The sequence below is a fragment of the Falco biarmicus genome, chromosome 7 (genome assembly GCF_023638135.1).
Source record: "Falco biarmicus isolate bFalBia1 chromosome 7, bFalBia1.pri, whole genome shotgun sequence".
Lineage (NCBI taxonomy): Eukaryota > Metazoa > Chordata > Aves > Falconiformes > Falconidae > Falco > Falco biarmicus.
In genome coordinates, this window is record NC_079294.1 from 34,639,443 (window position 1) to 34,658,172 (window position 18,730).

General features: G+C 39.7%; 1 protein-coding gene across 5 annotated transcripts in view; it reads right to left on the minus strand.

Moving 5' to 3' along the window:
• Nucleotides 1–1,417: 1,417 nt before the first annotated feature.
• The window catches only part of BCL11B (BCL11 transcription factor B), a 96,976-nt gene continuing 79,663 nt past the window's right edge, over nt 1,418–18,730 (minus strand). For all 5 annotated transcript variants that reach the window (XM_056346654.1, XM_056346658.1, XM_056346656.1 and 2 more), the window contains one exon: nt 1,418–8,605. In XM_056346654.1, the coding sequence (XP_056202629.1) occupies nt 6,594–8,605 (2,012 nt within the window). In that variant the 3' untranslated portion in view covers nt 1,418–6,593. The remainder of the gene's footprint in view (nt 8,606–18,730) is intronic.

An 18,730-nucleotide genomic window follows, 5' to 3' on the forward strand; every position in this document is an offset into this window, starting at 1 on the left:
AACCAAACCCTCCGGCCCCAGGCAAGGAGGCACAGCAGCCAGCTGCTGCTGCTAAATCTTCAAACACCACATCAACATCTGCAAGGCCTGCAATGACTTTAAAGCTGACAAAATGACACAGCGGTGTAAAGCTCCACTAGAGTGAAGTCATGTTTATGGGGTGTTAAAAACACCCCATTCAAATGCAAACTGTACAAAATTTAGAAGTAAAATGTAACAGCCTTTACGGCTCACTGCAGAAGGCATTCAAAATGAACGTGGCATTTGGGGAATTACAGCGTGAACTATTGCCCAATATAATTGTCAGCATTGGGTTCTGATTTCATTTTCACTGGTTTTTCATGAGTGCAACTTTTCAAAGCCTGTAACTTTTATATCGCTCTGAAGCCTTGATCCAGCAAAGCACTTACACACATACCTAAATTTAGATTGTAGAGTCAGGGAGCCTGAGATCAGGAAGGGACCATCTGTAGGAGCTCTTCTGTAGCACAAACCACTTAGCTTCCCCTCCCGACTTCTGAGTTGAGCCAAATACTTTAAAGTCCAGAAGCAGTTCCTTTGAAATGAATTTCAATTACCCACCTGCTTTGAATCACAAGCCTGTTACATGGTTTGTTGGACCAGGGCCTCCAGGAAATCAGAATCTGGTCTCTGACACTCCAAATCTTTCCTGAGCTTTCCAATAATGGTTTGAATAACAATTCTCTCATTTAAGATTTGCATGCGTTTGCTAACAGGTTGGCTTGATAAAGAGTATCAGGACAGTGAACTGCCTGTATCTGTCAGCTCTTATCCTTAGACTGCAAATTGTGCAAAATTCTACCTTTAACTGTGTATGACTTTGTCTCTAGCCAAGAAGGAGGAGCAGATGTTTAGGTGCAGTTACATTTTGGTGCTTCTCACAGAATAATACACAGTCTGTGGCCTAAATTCAGCTCCTGGTTAAATCAGTGTTCTCCCTGTTTGCATTGGCATCCAAGAAGCAAAGCACATCTTAGGTGTATACAGCACCCAGTGAAGTTCATGGGGATGGAAGGAAACACAAGAAGAGCAAAGCCTTCTCACCCTCTGCAGAAAACTATGCTAATTACCCCAAACATAACATAATTTCATATCAGAAATATGACTCTATGCAGCATTATTCTACCATTTTCTCTCAAGAGCCCTACTCATAAAATACTTTAAATTATATTTAAGTCCAAGGGATGTAAGCAGGGCTTGAGCATCTGCTTAGCATCACGCAGGTGCTCACATGGCATCCACAAACAAGAATTCTCTCCTGATTGACCCCCATGAGAACAAACAGAAAATACGGCACAAACTCTATCATCTGCACTGAAGCTTCAACTCCTCACTCTTTTTTTTTCCCCTTCCCACCCCTCAATTTCAAAAAACCAGGAAAGACAAGATTTGGAGATCAAGTCAAATGTCCAATTTATTTTTATAACTTGAAACTGGAACAAACGTTGTTTTGAACGAGCGTACAAATGAAATGGTAGACACATGCTGAACTCAACATTGTGACAATAAGGGAAAAAAAAGAGGCCAAAAATCTTGTACAGAGAATAAAAGGAACAATAAATATTTCACTAAGCCATATTGAAATGACCTCCAGCCATCTCAACATTTTATCCATAATAAAAAAAAAAGTGCTCTCGTTTCTTAAACAGAGCACAAATACCAAGCAATAATAAATAGTTCCAAACTTGTAGTAAAAGACAAAACCTCCAAGTAAACAACAAAAGCTCATACAATAAGTAATAGAAAAAGGTAATAAAAATATTTTGCCTTGCCGGTACAAATGCAAACAACTTAAATCAACGTTACTTTGCTTTGCAGTTCTAAAATACAAAGAGCACCATAAAAATGAGTTTGCCTGTGATAAATAAAACCTTGGACTGTCTTTTACATAGGACTGGGATGAAATGCTGATTTTTTGACCCTTTCCTTAAAAATTGATACTTTTCTTTCTAAAACCAGGTTCTCAGACCTGTCCTGTTGCCAAAGGAGTTGACTGGAGTTTTGCTCTGGACTTCAAAGGCAGCAGGACTAGGCACAATGAAAGTAATAAATTCAACCTTAAAATAATAAGAAACTATCTAAATTGTGAAAAAGAACTATGGCAGCATTCTAGCTATTTTATGTCTATGTTATATTGTGCTTATGGCCTAGTAAACTACAGTTCTTCTAAGCAAGAAGGAGGGCCATTTCATAATCACTACAGTCTGCAGAAACACAACCCTTGTGCTTTTGGGTGACTTATTATTAGTTTCAGTGATTTAAGTCACAAAATGAGACAACTGCTGGTGTTAGCTATCCTGGATAATTAAAAACAACAGAGAGACTGGAGCTCCTAAGCAACTTACACTAAAATGAAAAGGGAAATTCTTTCTTAAATCAGCAAATTGTGGACTGAAAATACATGGTTAACTTCCGATCCTCGTTACACTGATACATGTCCAAGGGATTCTGCTGAGTTTTGTGACGTGACTCTGGATTTACACAACTGTCAGAGATCTGAATTTTCACCAAAAAGTGAGAATGTTCCTTTAAGGGACCACATTCCAGCCTCAGCAATGCTGGAGTAACCCAGGACTGAGAGTGATGAATAATTCCTGATTTTTATCAGTTTAATTGAGATCCAGAATTTGTCCAGAAGTCTTAAGGGTATGTTGTTCAAGCCAGGAAGACATATAACTATCTGTTAGATAGCTGGACCGAATTCCCCCTGCTGTCACACCCATGCCTCTCCAATCGCTCCAGCAGTTCTGCACCGACGAAAGCAGCAGCAGGAATTTGACATGGCGATATTTTTTGTTGTTGTTTTTGTTTTAAGTTTTACCGTCATTTCCTGCAAGAGCAGTGAGCATTTTCTCCTCGTCCCCTTCACTAGAGCATCAGTGCCTCTTCTGCCACCTGCCTTCCCCTCGACCCCAAAGGGAGAGAGAGCATGAGAGAGAGAGAGAAAGGACAGCAAAGAAGAGAGATATCGAAAGGCACAGGATTTCATCCCAGTCCCTCAAACATTCAGAAATTTATGGAATGTACAATTAGGAGCGAACAGCAGCAAAGCAGCTAATAACATGGACTGGCAAGACCTGTACACGGAGTAGGTCCTGTTCTGACAGGGAAGAGGAGGGCTGTGCCTGGACCAATTTTACTTTAACCTGGTTACAGCTGTACCAACAGCAGACCATTTTACCGGTTTGTGTCAACATGGATGCAACAGCTCTCACATTTTGCTGTAAAACGACTTTCTTCCAGAGGGCAGTGGCAGGGTGTGGGGAGCAGTGAGTCGGGGGTGGCCAGGAGAGAGAAGATGCGTTGGACATCTTCTTGTTTGGAAGGGGGGGGAAAAAAAATCTCCTCTCTCTCTCTCAAATCTGTGGGGAAGCTGTGGGATGTCACCCCAGATACCTTTAAGGGAACGGAATTTCATTTCACAGGAATAAGCAATAACCATCCAGCCTGGTTCAACCATACCTGGTAAAACCTTGATGCAAGGGGTCCAGGCAGCTTTGAAGTTATTTAGAGCCCTGTGGGAACAGCACTTTTTTGTAGGCCATTTCTGACAAAAAAAAAATATATATACAACTAAAATTATTTGTGAACAACAACAACAAAAAAAATTAAAAATAAAAAAGCACTTAATTATTTTGTTTTGTTTCTTTTACTCAAAGGTCGTCTAACAACCCCCTTTTTTTCCTGTACAATAAGGACTTCACATACAAATTTTTTTTTTTTTATTTTTGCAATATTTTATCCTGCCAAATTAAAAAAATATATTATGGCAGCCTGTTTGTTTGTTTTTATTTTTATTTCCAAATTCACTAACAAAAAGGTACATTAAATCCCTTTAAAAGGACAAGCGTACAGTTAAAAAATTACAAGCTTCAGTAAAAATACAGCAAGTGCCTACATCATATGAATCAACCAATATCAATATCCATTCCAGACGGGGAAGGGAAGGGAGGAAGCGGAGAAAAAAAAGAGAAAAATAGGTACAGGTCAGAAACGTGATTTTTTTTCTGCAAAGCAATAACAATATTAAGCACTTTTTTCTACATACTTTTTCTACATGGTGTAGCAATCACCTTTTAATCCCCAAATACGAGATTCTATACATTTTTTGAAATAAAAATTCAACACCCAAGGCAGAAAAAAATTTACTAAAACTCAAGACTTTACAGTTACAGTGACAAGAACAAATTTATAGACCCACCATTTAAATTTTACTGCAACATTTTCAAGGAAAAAAGAAAATTTTTTTTTTCTTTCTGGTTTTGTAAAATGCCCAGGCATTCTCCATTATTACAAATACTGGTCCACTTTTACAGTAATCAAGAAATTTTAATATATATAATATATACTAAAACCCCGTCACCAAAAGAAAACAATATACACATGGCCATTATGGCATTTTTTTTAATAACCTATTAAGCAAACTTTGAAAAAAAAAAGATTGCTCAAACACACATACACACAATTTCTTTTTTACCCTTGTATGTATTCAATACTGTAAACGTATTTTAAGACAGAGTGCACTAAATTTAACTTTTAAAAAAAATTAGCCATTGTTCCTGAATTGTTTTTTCTCATTCAATGATAACAACTTGTAATTTGTGTCATTTGAGTTTTAATTCAGCAGTAAATCATTTCCATTCCATTTCCTAAGCAGCGTTGTCCTGAAAAAAAAAAAAAGGCTGAGAATAATTCAGCTAATGGATGTCCGAAGTTGTGCTGGGTATACATCTTCATTTGATTGGGTCTTATGGCATTTTCATGTCCACTATCTTCAACCAGTAATTTTTTTTAAGTAAATGTGGCTCTTTTTTTCTAAAGAATGTACTTTTCTTGTTTTACCTTTTTTTTTTTTAAAAGTCTTTCCATTTCACAAAAACATTTTGCATTTGTCTCAAGAGACTCAAATAGGAAGATCAGTTTTCAAGGCACTCACGTCAAATTGAATGGCAGTAGAAAAACTGTCCAATAAATTATTTTTATTTATTTTTCTTTATAGTGCCAGTATTGTGAATGCCATGCTTAGCAACACTGACACTTAATCTCAGCTGTTCCCTTACAGTTTAACCCACCTTTGGGCCAAGTAGAAGAATATGATGTAATTTCTTGTTGAGAAGCCATTTTTCTCTTAACCACAAACAAAAGCTTTAAAGTGCGGGTCAACATAATTAAAATCTCTAACCATAATTTTCCACTGTTTGCTAATATTAGTCATAACAGGCTCTATAAAATTTGGAATTTGAAAGTCAAGCAGGTGCATTTTTCTTCTCTTCACTTTTTTCTGTCATAATGCTTTTGTCTGAATTCAGTTCCATTCTGTTCCTAATTAAGTCAAGGGGAAAACTCTTACTGACTTCAGTAGGAGTGGAATCTTGCCAAGACAGGTAAATCAACTAGAATTTATTTTTCCCTTCCTTATAACAACATCATATAAGATATTTCTAATATTTCTGTCCATAAACCATATGCTTATAAGCTGAGGCTTTTCATTGAGAAATTCACACTTTCCCAACCCCACGTCATTATTTTAACTGCAGCAAATCTCGACTAAAGTAGATGTCCTGAAGCCAAATTTATGATTTTGCTGTTTAAAAAGAAAAAAGATGGCATTTGGCTCCTCCAAGGTTTGAAAATAATATTGCAATACTCAAGATGGTACTTTTTCTGTTTCTGGGAAAAGTCATGGGAGGGGAAGAGGGAGGGAAGGACACCCCAGAAAAATGACGAAGTGGCACCATTATGTTGGCAGAGTTCTTAACAACAAGAAGAAAGTATCCGATAGTAATGCACAATTAAGAATGTTTCTGTTTTTTGAATGTAGCTGCCTTCTGCACCTATGACATTTCGTTGCCCTAACTTTAGTGATGAAATTCATCCAGAAAAGGCCTCTCTATCATCAGCCACATTGTCAGTGCTCCATATTCGATCCAATTCCAAAACAAAGTGCTAATTTTAAAGATTGTTATCCGCTGTACAATTTTGTTTTCCCTAATATTCAAGGTTATTTAAGAAGAGGAAAGGGAAAAAAGAAAGGAAAGAAAAAAGAAATATTTCTGTTCAAATGCTGGCTTCTTCACAAGAAATTACACATGCTTAGCTTAAATTTCAACAAAGCAGCGGCCCAAAAATTATAATTTTAAAAGATATGTTTCTCCCCTACAATGCAAGTAATCTCAGGCTACGACTGGGTAAAATTAAAAAGGGATACCCAACAAAATTTTAAAAGAAATTTAAAGAGAAAGAATAAAAAAAAGTACCTGCACATGCCAAAAAATTACAAAAACCCAATAAATACAGAAATTATTGCACAGTTAAAAGGCTCCACAATTTTTACTGCCTTAATCAACCCTCAGGTTTAATAGAACTTTGTAGACACAGGTTACATTTAAGTGCCAAAGTCTGGCACCTACCATAGTTATGCTAAGTTATGTTTACGGAGGCAAGTTAGGTCATCTTTTCTCAGTTGGCAATAGTTAAACTGTACAAATAAAATGGTACCTAGACCCCTGAAATTTAACCTAGCGGGGGTGGGGAGGGGGTGGGGGGGTGGGGGGGGCGGGGGGTGGGGGGCCTTAGCTTCTTTCTGCCTGCTCAATTTTGACGTCATTTGTCAGCAAATGTTCTCCATGCCACTTTTTCATGTGTTTCTCCAGGGTGCTGTAAACACTGAAGGGCATCTGGCAAATGTCGCAGCGGTAGACCTCCTTCCCTATCTGGCCATGCGTTTTCATATGGCGCGTCAGCTTACTGCTCTGGGCACATGCATAGTTGCAGAGCTCGCATTTGTAAGGCCGCTCTCCAGTGTGGCTCCGACGGTGCACCGTCAAATTGCTGCAGTTCTTAAAGACCTTGCCACAGTACTCACATGTATCGCTCCTGCGCCCTTCCTTCGAACTGGGTCGCCCGGGGCCGGGGCCGCTGATGTGGGGGGTGCTGCCTCCACTCGCTGTGCCGCTGCGCCCTGAGAGCCCCCCGTCCAGCATGTCCCCCGGCGGGGTGGAGAAACGCAGGCTCCCATTCTCCGACGAGTGCTCGGAAGAGGTCGCAAAGGGGGATTGTCGGGAGTCTGTGAATCCGAGGAACGGATCCTTCATGAAGTGCCGCGATGCTGCGTACCCTACCAGCCACTGGGAGTAAACGTTTTCGGAAGGTATTATTGTTGCTGGTGGCAAGTCCAAATCTTTCTCTACCTTTATTCGTTTAGAGGAATTGTTTAAACTGGGGCTCGTGATAGGCGTCGGCTTGCGGGGGAACAAGTTTGGGAAGGGTTCACCCGGGCCAAAGTTTCTTCCGTTGACTGTCCCTTCTTCAGTGCGGTCTAGCTCTCCTACCACTGAGTCTTCATCACCTGGATCTCTCTGGCAGAGATCTCGAGGACACAAGTCTCGCTGGTCAGAAGACCTTTTCATGAAGCTACTCCTCTTCTGTTTTTCAGCTAGCATGTCGTTGTATTGCTGGATGGCACCTAGACTTACATTCTCAATGACTTTTCCCAAGACAAGGGATTTCTCGTCCGGCAGCGACTTGGAGCCATTTTCTCGGTTACGACTCAGCTCCGAGTCCATACTGAAGCTCGACTCTGGCCGGCTCTCGTTTTCGAGCTCCTCTTCCTCCTCCTCCTCCTCTTCCTCTTCTTCATTGTCATGGCCCAGGGAAGGATCGCTCTCATTCCTGAAATCTGCCTCACTGGATTTCAGTCCCTCTCCAGTAAGCTCACTTGTGCCCGGCTCGGGGGAACTAGTGGTGGACAGTCCATCATCTGACCTGCCCGTCATGGAGCCAGCTTTATGCATATGTGTTTTCATGTGGCGTTTTAGTTTGCTGGCCTGGGAGCAAGCGTGGTCACAGAGCTGACACTTGTAGGGCTTTTCTCCTGTGTGACTGCGCCGGTGCACAATAAGGTTACTCTGGAACTTGAATGTTTTCCCACAAAATTCACAGGACTTGCTCTTGGCCTGAGGCTGGGGAGGCGTAGTGCTGCTGGGGGGCATGGGAGGCAGTGGTGGGGTGCTCAAAAAAGGTGATTTAGGACTCGGCTGGAAAGGATTCAATAGACGATGCATAGGGTTGGTGCGACTGGGTGAGACTGGCGGAGGGGTGGAACTGTTTCCTGCCAGCTCTCGAAGCCTTCTGGAGAAATCCATCGCTGGGGACTCAATTGCCATGGGGTTTAAACGCATAACTCTGTCAAAGGCACTGGGATGCTGGGCAACTAACCCCATTTCTTCGGCACTAAGGCGATGTGGATCCAGATGATGACGAGGTGGTGGGCTGAACAGCGGAGGCGTGTTTGGGAGCCGACCCTCACCAAAGCCAGGGTGTTCGCGCAAGATGGGTCCTGTCATCCGCAAAAGATTGAAAGGGTTGTTGTCACCAAGGAAATTCATCAGCGGGGACTGTGCAACAGTCTCCGGTCCCAGAGGAGGAGGGATGGTGATGCGTGGAGTAAGGGAACTGTTTGAAGGGCTTGTTTCCAGGTAGATGCGGAATCCATGTGTGTTCTGGGCATGCTGAAGCAAGAACCAAGCGCTATTAAAAGGCTGCTTGCATGTTGTGCAAATATAGCTTGAAGGCTCATCTTTACCTATAAAAGAAAAACAGAAAGAACACTCAAAAAATAATACACGGAGAACATTTAAATACAGTTGGCATGAGCTTTATTTTGCTAACACATTTCCTCCTTGGCATTTCTGAAAGAAGGACTTAATTGCAATGTATTGACTGATATAAATTGTTGAACAGCACATTTACTCACCACATTTATTCACTTAACATGTATGACAAATATCACACATACGCATCAGTGCTATATACGTTTATATCCTCTAACTCGCAAATAAAACCTTCCTTTATGATGCATAAGGATCCAAATCCTTTCACGTGTTTATTCCACAAAAAGGAATTTGTTTCAAAAGATTTATGACTACAGACAAAAACCAAGGAAAATGCAGTGTGGTAGGTTTTACAAGGCACCTGCAAGGAGCTTCAGAGTCATTTTCTCTCTTTCATTTTATATTTTTATATACTTCATGCAGCAGTCCCCGGAGATCTTGCTGAATTTAATTTATACATGCTTCAGTCATGCCAGCCCTTCCATTTTTAAAATATTATGTAGGTATTTAGCTGCACAAGTCCTATTCAAGTCAACAAGAGCTTGGAAAACATACCCTTGCATAAACCACTTTGACATCCCTTTTGCCAAAACACCAAGAAGCCACTCAAATGAAACATCCGGTAATCAAAGCCGACAGCACAGTTGCAATTAACAGTAACAAATGTCGGGCCATGCTTGAACTGGGTCCCAAGAATTTCTGAGCCTGAGCCTGCCCTCCAATGCAGAAACACTCACCAGAGCCAAAAACATTGTTCTGTTTGCCTTTCTAGCCTCTTTGAACAACTGCATAAAGGTGGAAAGCATTCCTTTAACCTTGATTCAGCTTTACATAAAGAGCAGGTGTGGACAAGTCTGCACTACAGTCATAATTTGCTAACTAGAAAATTCCAGTCCTGGGCACAATATAAACTATGTGCTATCTTCAAAAAGCACTCCCCCCCCTCCCGCCACCTCCTTTTTTCAATGCCTCTGCAAGACTCTGATAAATTCATAAATATGTGTCAACCTGAAAATCGTGATCCAGGATTTTTGTTGTTGTTGTTGTTGTTTTGTTAGGATTTTTTTTTTTTTTAATGAGGAGGAGGTTTCCTGAAATAACAACTACCTATTTTGGAAAATCTAAAATTAATTTCTTGTTTGTTTGTTTGTTTTATGAAAGCACGTTTTTTGGCTAGTGATGGCTCCACTACACCTAAAGGCACTAAACTTCCTGAAAGTTCAAAGCCTGAACCAAGCTTCCCGCCTGACCCATACCTGCATAATGACCTGAATGAAGCCTGATCCCAGCCCCTCCGCAGGAGCCGAGACCCGAAGCTGAACTACAGAGCCCTTTACCATACGGAGGGATTGCAATTCACGAAAGCCTCGTGTTTGAGCATGAAAATGAAAGAGTTTATATGGTGAACAGAACCATATTATCGAAACTACCTTTGTAAAGAGGAATGACTCACAGCAGTCAAAAAAAAAAACCAAAAAACCTAAACTCGGGCACACCAGGCGAAGCAGGATTGCTGCTGACTGAATTCCCCTCTTCTGGCTGTTGCACAAACGGCTGCTGCTAACAAAACCTACAAAACCTTAGACAAGGAGGCTAGAAGATTATCAGCCTACCTATCAGCCTGTCAGTCTATCTAATCTTATCACACAATGAACATCCACAAAAGCGTAAAGGAAAAAGCATCTATCAGATTGAGACTTATTTACAAAAGTAGGTGATAAATGTGGTGCAGCTCCTCATGCTTCTATTGATTTAATAGGGCTATTGCTGTGGATAGCAGCTTCAGACCCTGATTTTGGAGAAGCCAGCTCTCCACAGCCAAGAAAAAACGCACACAGCACATCAGGCATCTCCGCCTGGCTGACACGGCCCCTGTGCCCCAGCCCTGCATGCTGCGTCGTACAGGACAGACCCAGCTGCTTTGATTAATCTCTAACAACCGCCATTGGAAAAAAAGCAAGTTTGGGAGCTGTATTCAGCTTGGAAAAAGTGCCCGTAACTGCTATTGACATTAATGAAAGCCACATACAAACACGGAAAGGAACTTATACATTACCTCTTAAAAATCTACTCAGCACTGAGGCAGTTAGGGAATTTTATGTCAGCTCTGCAGCCAAAGCAACAGTAAATGTTCCCATTATTACTTCAAATATTTAAATTTCTGTTTCTTACAGAAATATGATGAAAATGTCTAGACCTTTAACTTTTCTTGCACTGCAACATGTGTAGTATAAAAAGTGACAGAAATCACTGAAGCAGACTAAAGTATATAACATACTCTGTCAAAAGCTTTTTTTAACAATATGTTTTACCTCAGCTCACCCTAGAATAGATTTTAATAAAGCCCCTTCTGAAGTGTGATCTAATAGCAAATGAAGTGCAGTATCTTACAAGGTCATATATCTTCAAATTAAAGAGTGCTCTGCACCCTTCACCTTCATTTTATCCACTCTAATTAATCGATTTATTACCCACAGCTGTTCGATTCCTTTCATTTTTAAAGTCACAGCACGCATTCTTTTCTGTTGTGGGGTTTTTTTCTTTAAAAAAATAAAGTGTGTGAGCATGTGTGTGTGTGCATGCATTCTCCTTGCTTAGCTCAAGAGCTGACAGGAGGAAGAAAGCAGCTGTGTATTAGACGATGACGATGACAACAGCAACACGCTTACTTCAGCAAAGGCATATACGTAAGGAGAAAAATTCCTGAGTAGGCTGAGGATCAAGGCCAATCTAAAACTGAAATGGCTGATTAAAAAAATTACCCTCAAAATGGCAGCTGGCTGGATGCTTGCTACGACATGTTACATGGAACTGAGATGTTTTGTTTTGTTCTCCAAAACTTCACCTCCATGAAATTCAAGTGAGAAAAGCAAGTCTCCTTCCTTTTTCGTTTTCTCTCAAATGGAGCAAATTAGTGCTATTAGTGATCTAAGATTTACAAGCTAGTAGTCATAAAACAGTCTTCTTTTTTGTTTTGTTTAGCTTTTATGCTCCTTAACACTCCTTTTCAGGAGAACCCAACACGACAGCAAAATTGACTGCAGGCTACCTGGCTACCAATCTCTGCCTGCTTCACCAGTGTTCGTGTGTGCATGCCCATGCACATAGATATATATATTTTAACTTTCACAACCCTCAAAGACTCTCCCCAGACTCCCTGTTTTTTAAAAAAAAAAAAAAAAAAAAATGTTCATTTCCATATTATCACTTCATGGTTATCTTGCCTAGAAGTTGCCCTGAGCACTGTAGATGCTCACTTTTAAGAACAGAACAATGTCAAAAAGTCTTTGAAGATCCACTCCGAACATTTTTATATTCAAAAACTTGCTAAATATTTTAAACATGCCCAGAAACAGCCACATATCGCTCAAGAATGATCCTTATATTTAATAATGCAGTGCACCTACACTATAAAACTCTTTGTTATAAGGCTACTTTTGATATATGGCTATCTTAATCCCTTGCCACCTGCACTGAAGTCTGCCTAAATACCCACTTTATGACAACTAGCTATATAGGCTTTGCCATATGCAGTCTTTATCACTTTAGCATGTGCTTGACTTTGAGCATGTGAGTAATCAACATCAGTGAAACTTAAGCATAGGCTGAAGTGCTCTGTTGGATAGTGATGAAATTATTCATGTGCTTAGAGTTAAGCACAAGCCAAGACTTCATTAATACCGTTCAATGAATTGCACATGGATCCAACCTTACAGTCTGTAACTAGACATGATCTGGGGGGGCTGATGGCTCAAGTGTAATTTTTATCTGTACATTAGCTGGTAGATGTGGTGTAAGTACTGAGATGAGACACCCATGCCACAAGCCCTGAGCAGTCAATAGTAGCTTCAAGGTTGCTCTAAAGCCAAACAAACACTGCCACTAGCCTTCAGACACGAGCCAGGTTTGTAGGGCTGGATGCTACAGAGACACAGGTGTACGGGTTCAGAAATACTGATTTGAAGGCTAGGAAGGACCATGAAATTAAGAATGAGAGGACTTGGATAAACCTTAAGGGTTGTCCTTGTCCTATTGCTGACCCAAGGGATGTCCATATCTATGTATCTATTCATATCTATCACAGATGCTCTATTACACTGCTTCAAATTCCACTTGGATAGTCTACTTCATTCCTTTTCTCATTTACTATCATGAAGGTTCGCCAAATGCGTAATCTAAATCTTTCTTCCTGCAATTGAAGATCATAATATTTTGTCCTACCTATATGTACTTGAAAAATATAGGAAAAAACTTAGTCTGCACCTCACATGCAGATGTCTTTCAGCCCAGTGATTTGCAGTTGAACCACTTCATGCCTTTCAGCACCCCATTCTCCCAACTTGATTTAGAAATGTCAAGTGAGAGAGAATTCACTATGTATTGGAGTAGTCCGTGGCAATGGACTGTTTTCAGTATTTTAACAAAAATGTTTTTTTCTTTCCTATTCAAATTATTGAGTTCCACTGCTGACTATTAGATCTTGTTATGTTTTTATCTGGTAGAGTAAAAATCTCTCTAGTATCTTCTCCCTAAGCAGGTAATTATAAACTATGAACTTATTGAACACTCTTGCCTTTTCTGCATATTCAGACAAAAGATGGTCTTTTCCAGAAATATTAAAATGTGTTCCCTCCATTACTGCATGACAGATTATGTTCCGTTCAAAATGTCAAAGCAATAATGAGCTTTCTCCTCTTTCATGAGCAGCAAAAAACAAAGCTAAATTTAGTTCCTGCCTCTCAAATTCTACCTTTACAGGGGGCAGTGAGAAGACAGGTCATTTTGCCCAGCCCAGCACAAAAGTAGCCTGGGTCTGTGGCCATTCATCCCACTGCACCAGGCAGCCTGAATCCCCTGACTTATCTGTCTTCTGCAGTCTGAGTTGCATCATTTAGTGATACGCAGATCTTCCTTGCCTAGCTGGTACATGACTTTCTATATACTCTGAATGCTGAGCGCCTTTGCCCTGGAGATAAAATTCGCTTAAAATATACTCAGTTATTCTGGATACCATCAAACAATAATCAGTGTGAGATAAGAACTGTTGAGAATTCATTATTTTCTGCTGGACTACAGTGACATCCAGTGCCTTATGAATCCTTCCCTCAGCATGCCTGAATAATTCCATTAACTGTAACAGAGAACAAACTCCCCCCTGCCCCTTTTTAATCACCCACCCATAACCCCTGCCAAGACTGTGGTGAGGAGCTGCAGTCGGGTCCACATAACCACTGCCATTCTTTACCTCTAGCAATGCTTTCCAGATAAATTTTCTGGTTCCCTTTACAAAGTTACAACAGCGGCAATAAAAATGTTAAGGAATTTTGATGCTGCTTTACCGCACCTTTAGAAGTTCAGGAAAAGTAGAAACTTGCAAGCTTTAAAGAAAGGACACCTTTTAATGTAGCACTCAGGAACAGACATGCATCGGGTTCCTACAGTCTTTCCACCAATGTTACTTTCTTCTCCACCACTCAGTTTTTAATGAACATTTTAAAAAATTACTCCTTGTTATTACGATGGTTACTCTAATAATGCCAATAAAGGTAGCGTGGATGCTCCATAAAAAACACACCTTTAATTGAATTATTATTAAATTAAAATGCCATAATTGAGAACACTAGTTTAACAAGTCTCCTTATAAGACCAGCTGACATTAAAGAGAAGGGCATTAAATACTGGAAAGATTTAGTGTTTCATAGTGAAGAAAATATATGGTTATATGTGGTTTGACAGGTCACCTAAACAAGGGCCAAATACTTTCCAGGTGCCTGCAGTGTGGATCTGCAGTACGAACTATATCGGTTCATACCCAATGCTTGACTGGGTATGCAAAATTATCTCTAATATAGGTATTTCTGCTGAAGAGGTTTTATAAGCCACATAACCACTTTAAATTATCCAGGTTAGCAAGAACATTTACCTACATACATTTCTGATTGAATAAACATCCGTTGAGCACACACCCAGTATCATGAGTTTTACCCTCCCTGCACTCCCTGGGCTGTTTGGAAGTACTGCTACCTCCATTTCAGAGGGACTGGCAGCCTCAATAAAATGACAGAAGTGTGAAGCAGGATCCAAGCCTGGGTGAGGATCAGAACTGCCAGTTCAATGCGAGTCACTAGTTTCAAACACCAAACGCAAAGGAACCATTTCTCTTTATACCTCTCTTCATTTTAATTTTGGTTTGATGGCAACATGAGTTGAAGATGTAAAACAAGTGCAACTCCTCTATCTCCAGAGCTAACAAACTGCATCCATCCCCACACTGCCTTGTCTAAAGAAAGGGCTCAAGAGAGTCTTGCAGCACATCTTGGTGAGGGTGATGGGGGCTACCACCAACGGTTTGTAAAATGAGCATCAACTGGCAACTAAAATCGGTGGTTTATGACTCAGCAAGACGCCTGCAGTCTCACAACCTAAGCGTCTTCCACTCAGACTGTTCTCGTAAAGCTCAGCTGACAAGTGCATCTCAGTCAAGAAGAAGAGATAAAGGTTTAGGTATAAGAGCACAAGCATGAGGAGCCAAAGAGCCTGCCATCATCTGGAAATGGGGAATCTCAGGATGAGGTTGGTGAAAGGAAAGCACGTGACAGGAAAATAAAAATGAAATGTTTCTAAGAGGTGGATGGAAAAATAAAGGTGTCTGAAGAAAGGAAGGGAAGTAACTGAGAAGTGCAATGTGAATATTCCCGAGAGCATCTCCTACCTGTTGAAAGATCTACAGTAGCACTGGTTGACACCAGTATTAAAATATATCAATATTATACTACTATTAGTAATGCACTACTAATTCTTTCTATGCTAAACTGCCAAACTGTCTTTCATGGATTAAACACTGCACCGCTTTTGGGAGCCTAATTTATTTTCTGAAGCCATTTGTGCCTTTTAGCAGTGTTCCTTTTCTATTAGGCAGGACTGCAAATTGTCCACTTATGATTCTTCTAATAATAAATGTATTTTTTGCCAAATGAACTATTTTATCATATGAGTGGAAAACCAAACAGATTAATTACCAATCACTTCGTTGAGAAGTCAAACTGCCATGCTACAGCCAATCCTTTTGTAATCCCAAGAACAAAGAGCATGGATCCTTGAAAGACTTAGAGATATCAGCCTGATACCTCTAAAATCATACTCTTAGCTAAAAACTCTGATTTGAATTACCCTGCTATGAATTCAAAGTGGCTCCAATAACTATCACTGCAGTCTTTGAATTTTTCCAGATAAGCTATGCCAGGTTATCACAAACAAGGATCTTAACTAGGCTTATATGAATATTCCAAGTTGTGATATTTTTTTTTCATTAAACTTTCCCCAGAAGCATTTTATATGTCCTCTCTGGCATTTATACTTAACAAAAAAGGAGACCGCAGGCAGACTACAGCCATGCATAACACAAACAGATGCTTCCTTCTTCTTAATGGACACAGGCAACCTTTGGCTGAAGATGCAGCTTGTGTTCAATAGTCCCATTTTCTGTAAGACTTAATCATACCTCAGATCTGTACTGCCAGATTCAGATAAATGAGCCAAAAGCACAGCTCAGTTTAATTTCTAGTGCATTACAAAATGGCAATATTATATTTTTAGGTATAAAATGTCAATAGTCATTTTGGGCGACTTCCTCCTGGATGTCCAGTTTCTCATTCCTTAAAAGAGCTTGTGGCTTACTGCAAGTTAATGTTTAGCCTACAGAAGTATAAGAAGTGCTTTTACTTAGCGCAGAAAAAGAAAGAAAAATATATAGCAAAAGCTGGAACTCATGACACAGGGATTTTGACCCAGAAGTCCTATTAAAATGGAAGATAAAAAACGTGTTTGTCATCTCTGAACACCTTCTTCTAATTGGTGTTAAATTCTAAAATACAAAGGCAATTTATAAAACAGAGAAAGAGAGAAGTGTGAAAAGTAAGGGCCCAACAGGAAAATCAATATTAAAAGATCAATAGTGAATGAGTTAACTTTTAAATTAGCCCTTTGTGATATAACAGTTCCAATTGACTCCACCTTTAGCATCTAAACAGCTTTCTGTCTTTTAGTTAGTTTCTCTGAACACAAGACATCAGCTAGCAGATGGACAGGTTGCTTTACAAACCTCCTGTATAAAATAACAAAAACTATCAGTGAAAATGGGGAATGTAGTACTTGGGGGGGGAGTGGGGGGTGGAGTGGAGTAGGGATCAGGGGGAATGTACCCGCTCCTAAGATGAAAAGACCTTTGGACTACCCATGGCTGGTGTTTTAATATATAGGATCCCATTTACAGCATTCATTAAAAACCCTTGTACTGCTCAAGGACACTTTTAGGCCTTTTCTTTGCATAAGGTATTCAAATGCATTTGAAATAATGTCAGTCTCTTCTACAACATATGAGATATGCCAGCAGCTTCCCTTTAAATCGGTTTCCTGTAAGTAGTTTTGTTTGAAAACTGGCAAGTGCTAGGATTTTTTTTTTTCCCACAGACTTTTCTAAGGTGCCATTTTCTCATCTTACAAGCAAGAATTCTCAGTAATCTGAATAGGAACTTAAAGGAGGATACATAAAGGAAATTGTCCATGTCATATAATGGAAAAATAAAGAGTAAATTAGGAAACAATAAAAAAACCCAAAGGTTGAAAACAAATTTTCCTGTTTTTTTCCCCCGGAGTACTTCAGTCTGTTTTACTACAATTATTTCTTAAGGGTATTAGGTGTCTATTCATAGATAGTAAATGAAATAGCATTTTTGTTTTAATTCATTGTTTCTTTAACAAATGCTAACTCCCATCTCTGCTTCTTTAAATCCACAAAATCTCCACATTCAATCCTAAGAACTATTATAAAGGCTGTAAATCTTGTTTTAATGGAATGTACATTTAGCTATGAGGAGATAATTGACGTTATGGAGGGCCTAGATGCTGAATTATATAGGTTATCTAATACAAAGGGGACTCATTACTGAAGCACTACAAACAAGTAGTAATATATGTATATTGTTCTGAGTGGCGTTATAGCAAAAGTGTTCGGGTCTGCAGGGATTTATAAAACACAAGAAAACAGCAGACATGCACTTGTAAATTTGTCTCATTTGTCTCTGAAGTTAAAGGTTATTCCCTTGATCTGAATTTGTAATAAAAACATGCTAGACTAAGGTTTGTAGGGAATGTTTGAATATGTAAATTGTGTATAATGATAGGCAATTATAGGGTAAAAACTGGACCTTATGAATGTTACAGAATTGCATGGAGCATCAAAGTATTTTCCTTCAGATGAAATATTTATCTTTTATGCATGTTATAAGCACTTTTTCAAAGGTATTCAGCAACCTATTTGAGTGGAGAGTTGACAAAAATCAAACCATTACAACCGACTAAGACTGTGGGCTTATGCACAGGAGAAGCCACAGCTTTTTACAGAATATACATAATAAATCTCTTGAACTAATGGTTCCGGAGATGGATCCTCAAGGACAAGTTCCACTGATTTTCACTCCCTTAGATGAAAGCTGGTCAGATGTTTCTGGATTTTTTTTTTTAAGAAGATGTGGGGATGGAAGTGTGGGGAGGGAGACTGGGGAGAATAACTAGGTAAGAATGTGAATTTTCTTGGACTGATTCAATGAAGCCCCATTTCCCCCTTCAGTTCGTTGGCTGCTGTTTCCAGGGAATAATATTTAAAAAAAAAAAAAAAAAAAGAAAGAAAGAAAGAAAGGATGCTGCATCGAGATAGAAAGGAGTAAAGCTGAGAGATGATACTGTAGTTTATGCTACTGAAGATAAGGTTTTCTCCTTCTCTGAGCACGACAGTCTGTTCAGGTTAACCAACTGCAGTGTTAGAATAACTCCAGCCGACTTGTCACAGAGTACAAAAGTCATCAGCAACTGAATGTTCTTTTCTGCACCGCAATTAAGACGAATCAATACGACGTGCCACAAATGGTATTTTACTCTCAATAAGAACTCGGGCTGAGTTTATTCAGAATATTTTAGCGCTTCCCCAGGGGATTTTGGTCCGACGCAGATGGCAAATAAAGTACTCAGCCTAGGGCTAGAGCACATTATGCTAATTCTAATGTCAGATGTACTTTAATATACAGCTCTATTTAATCACC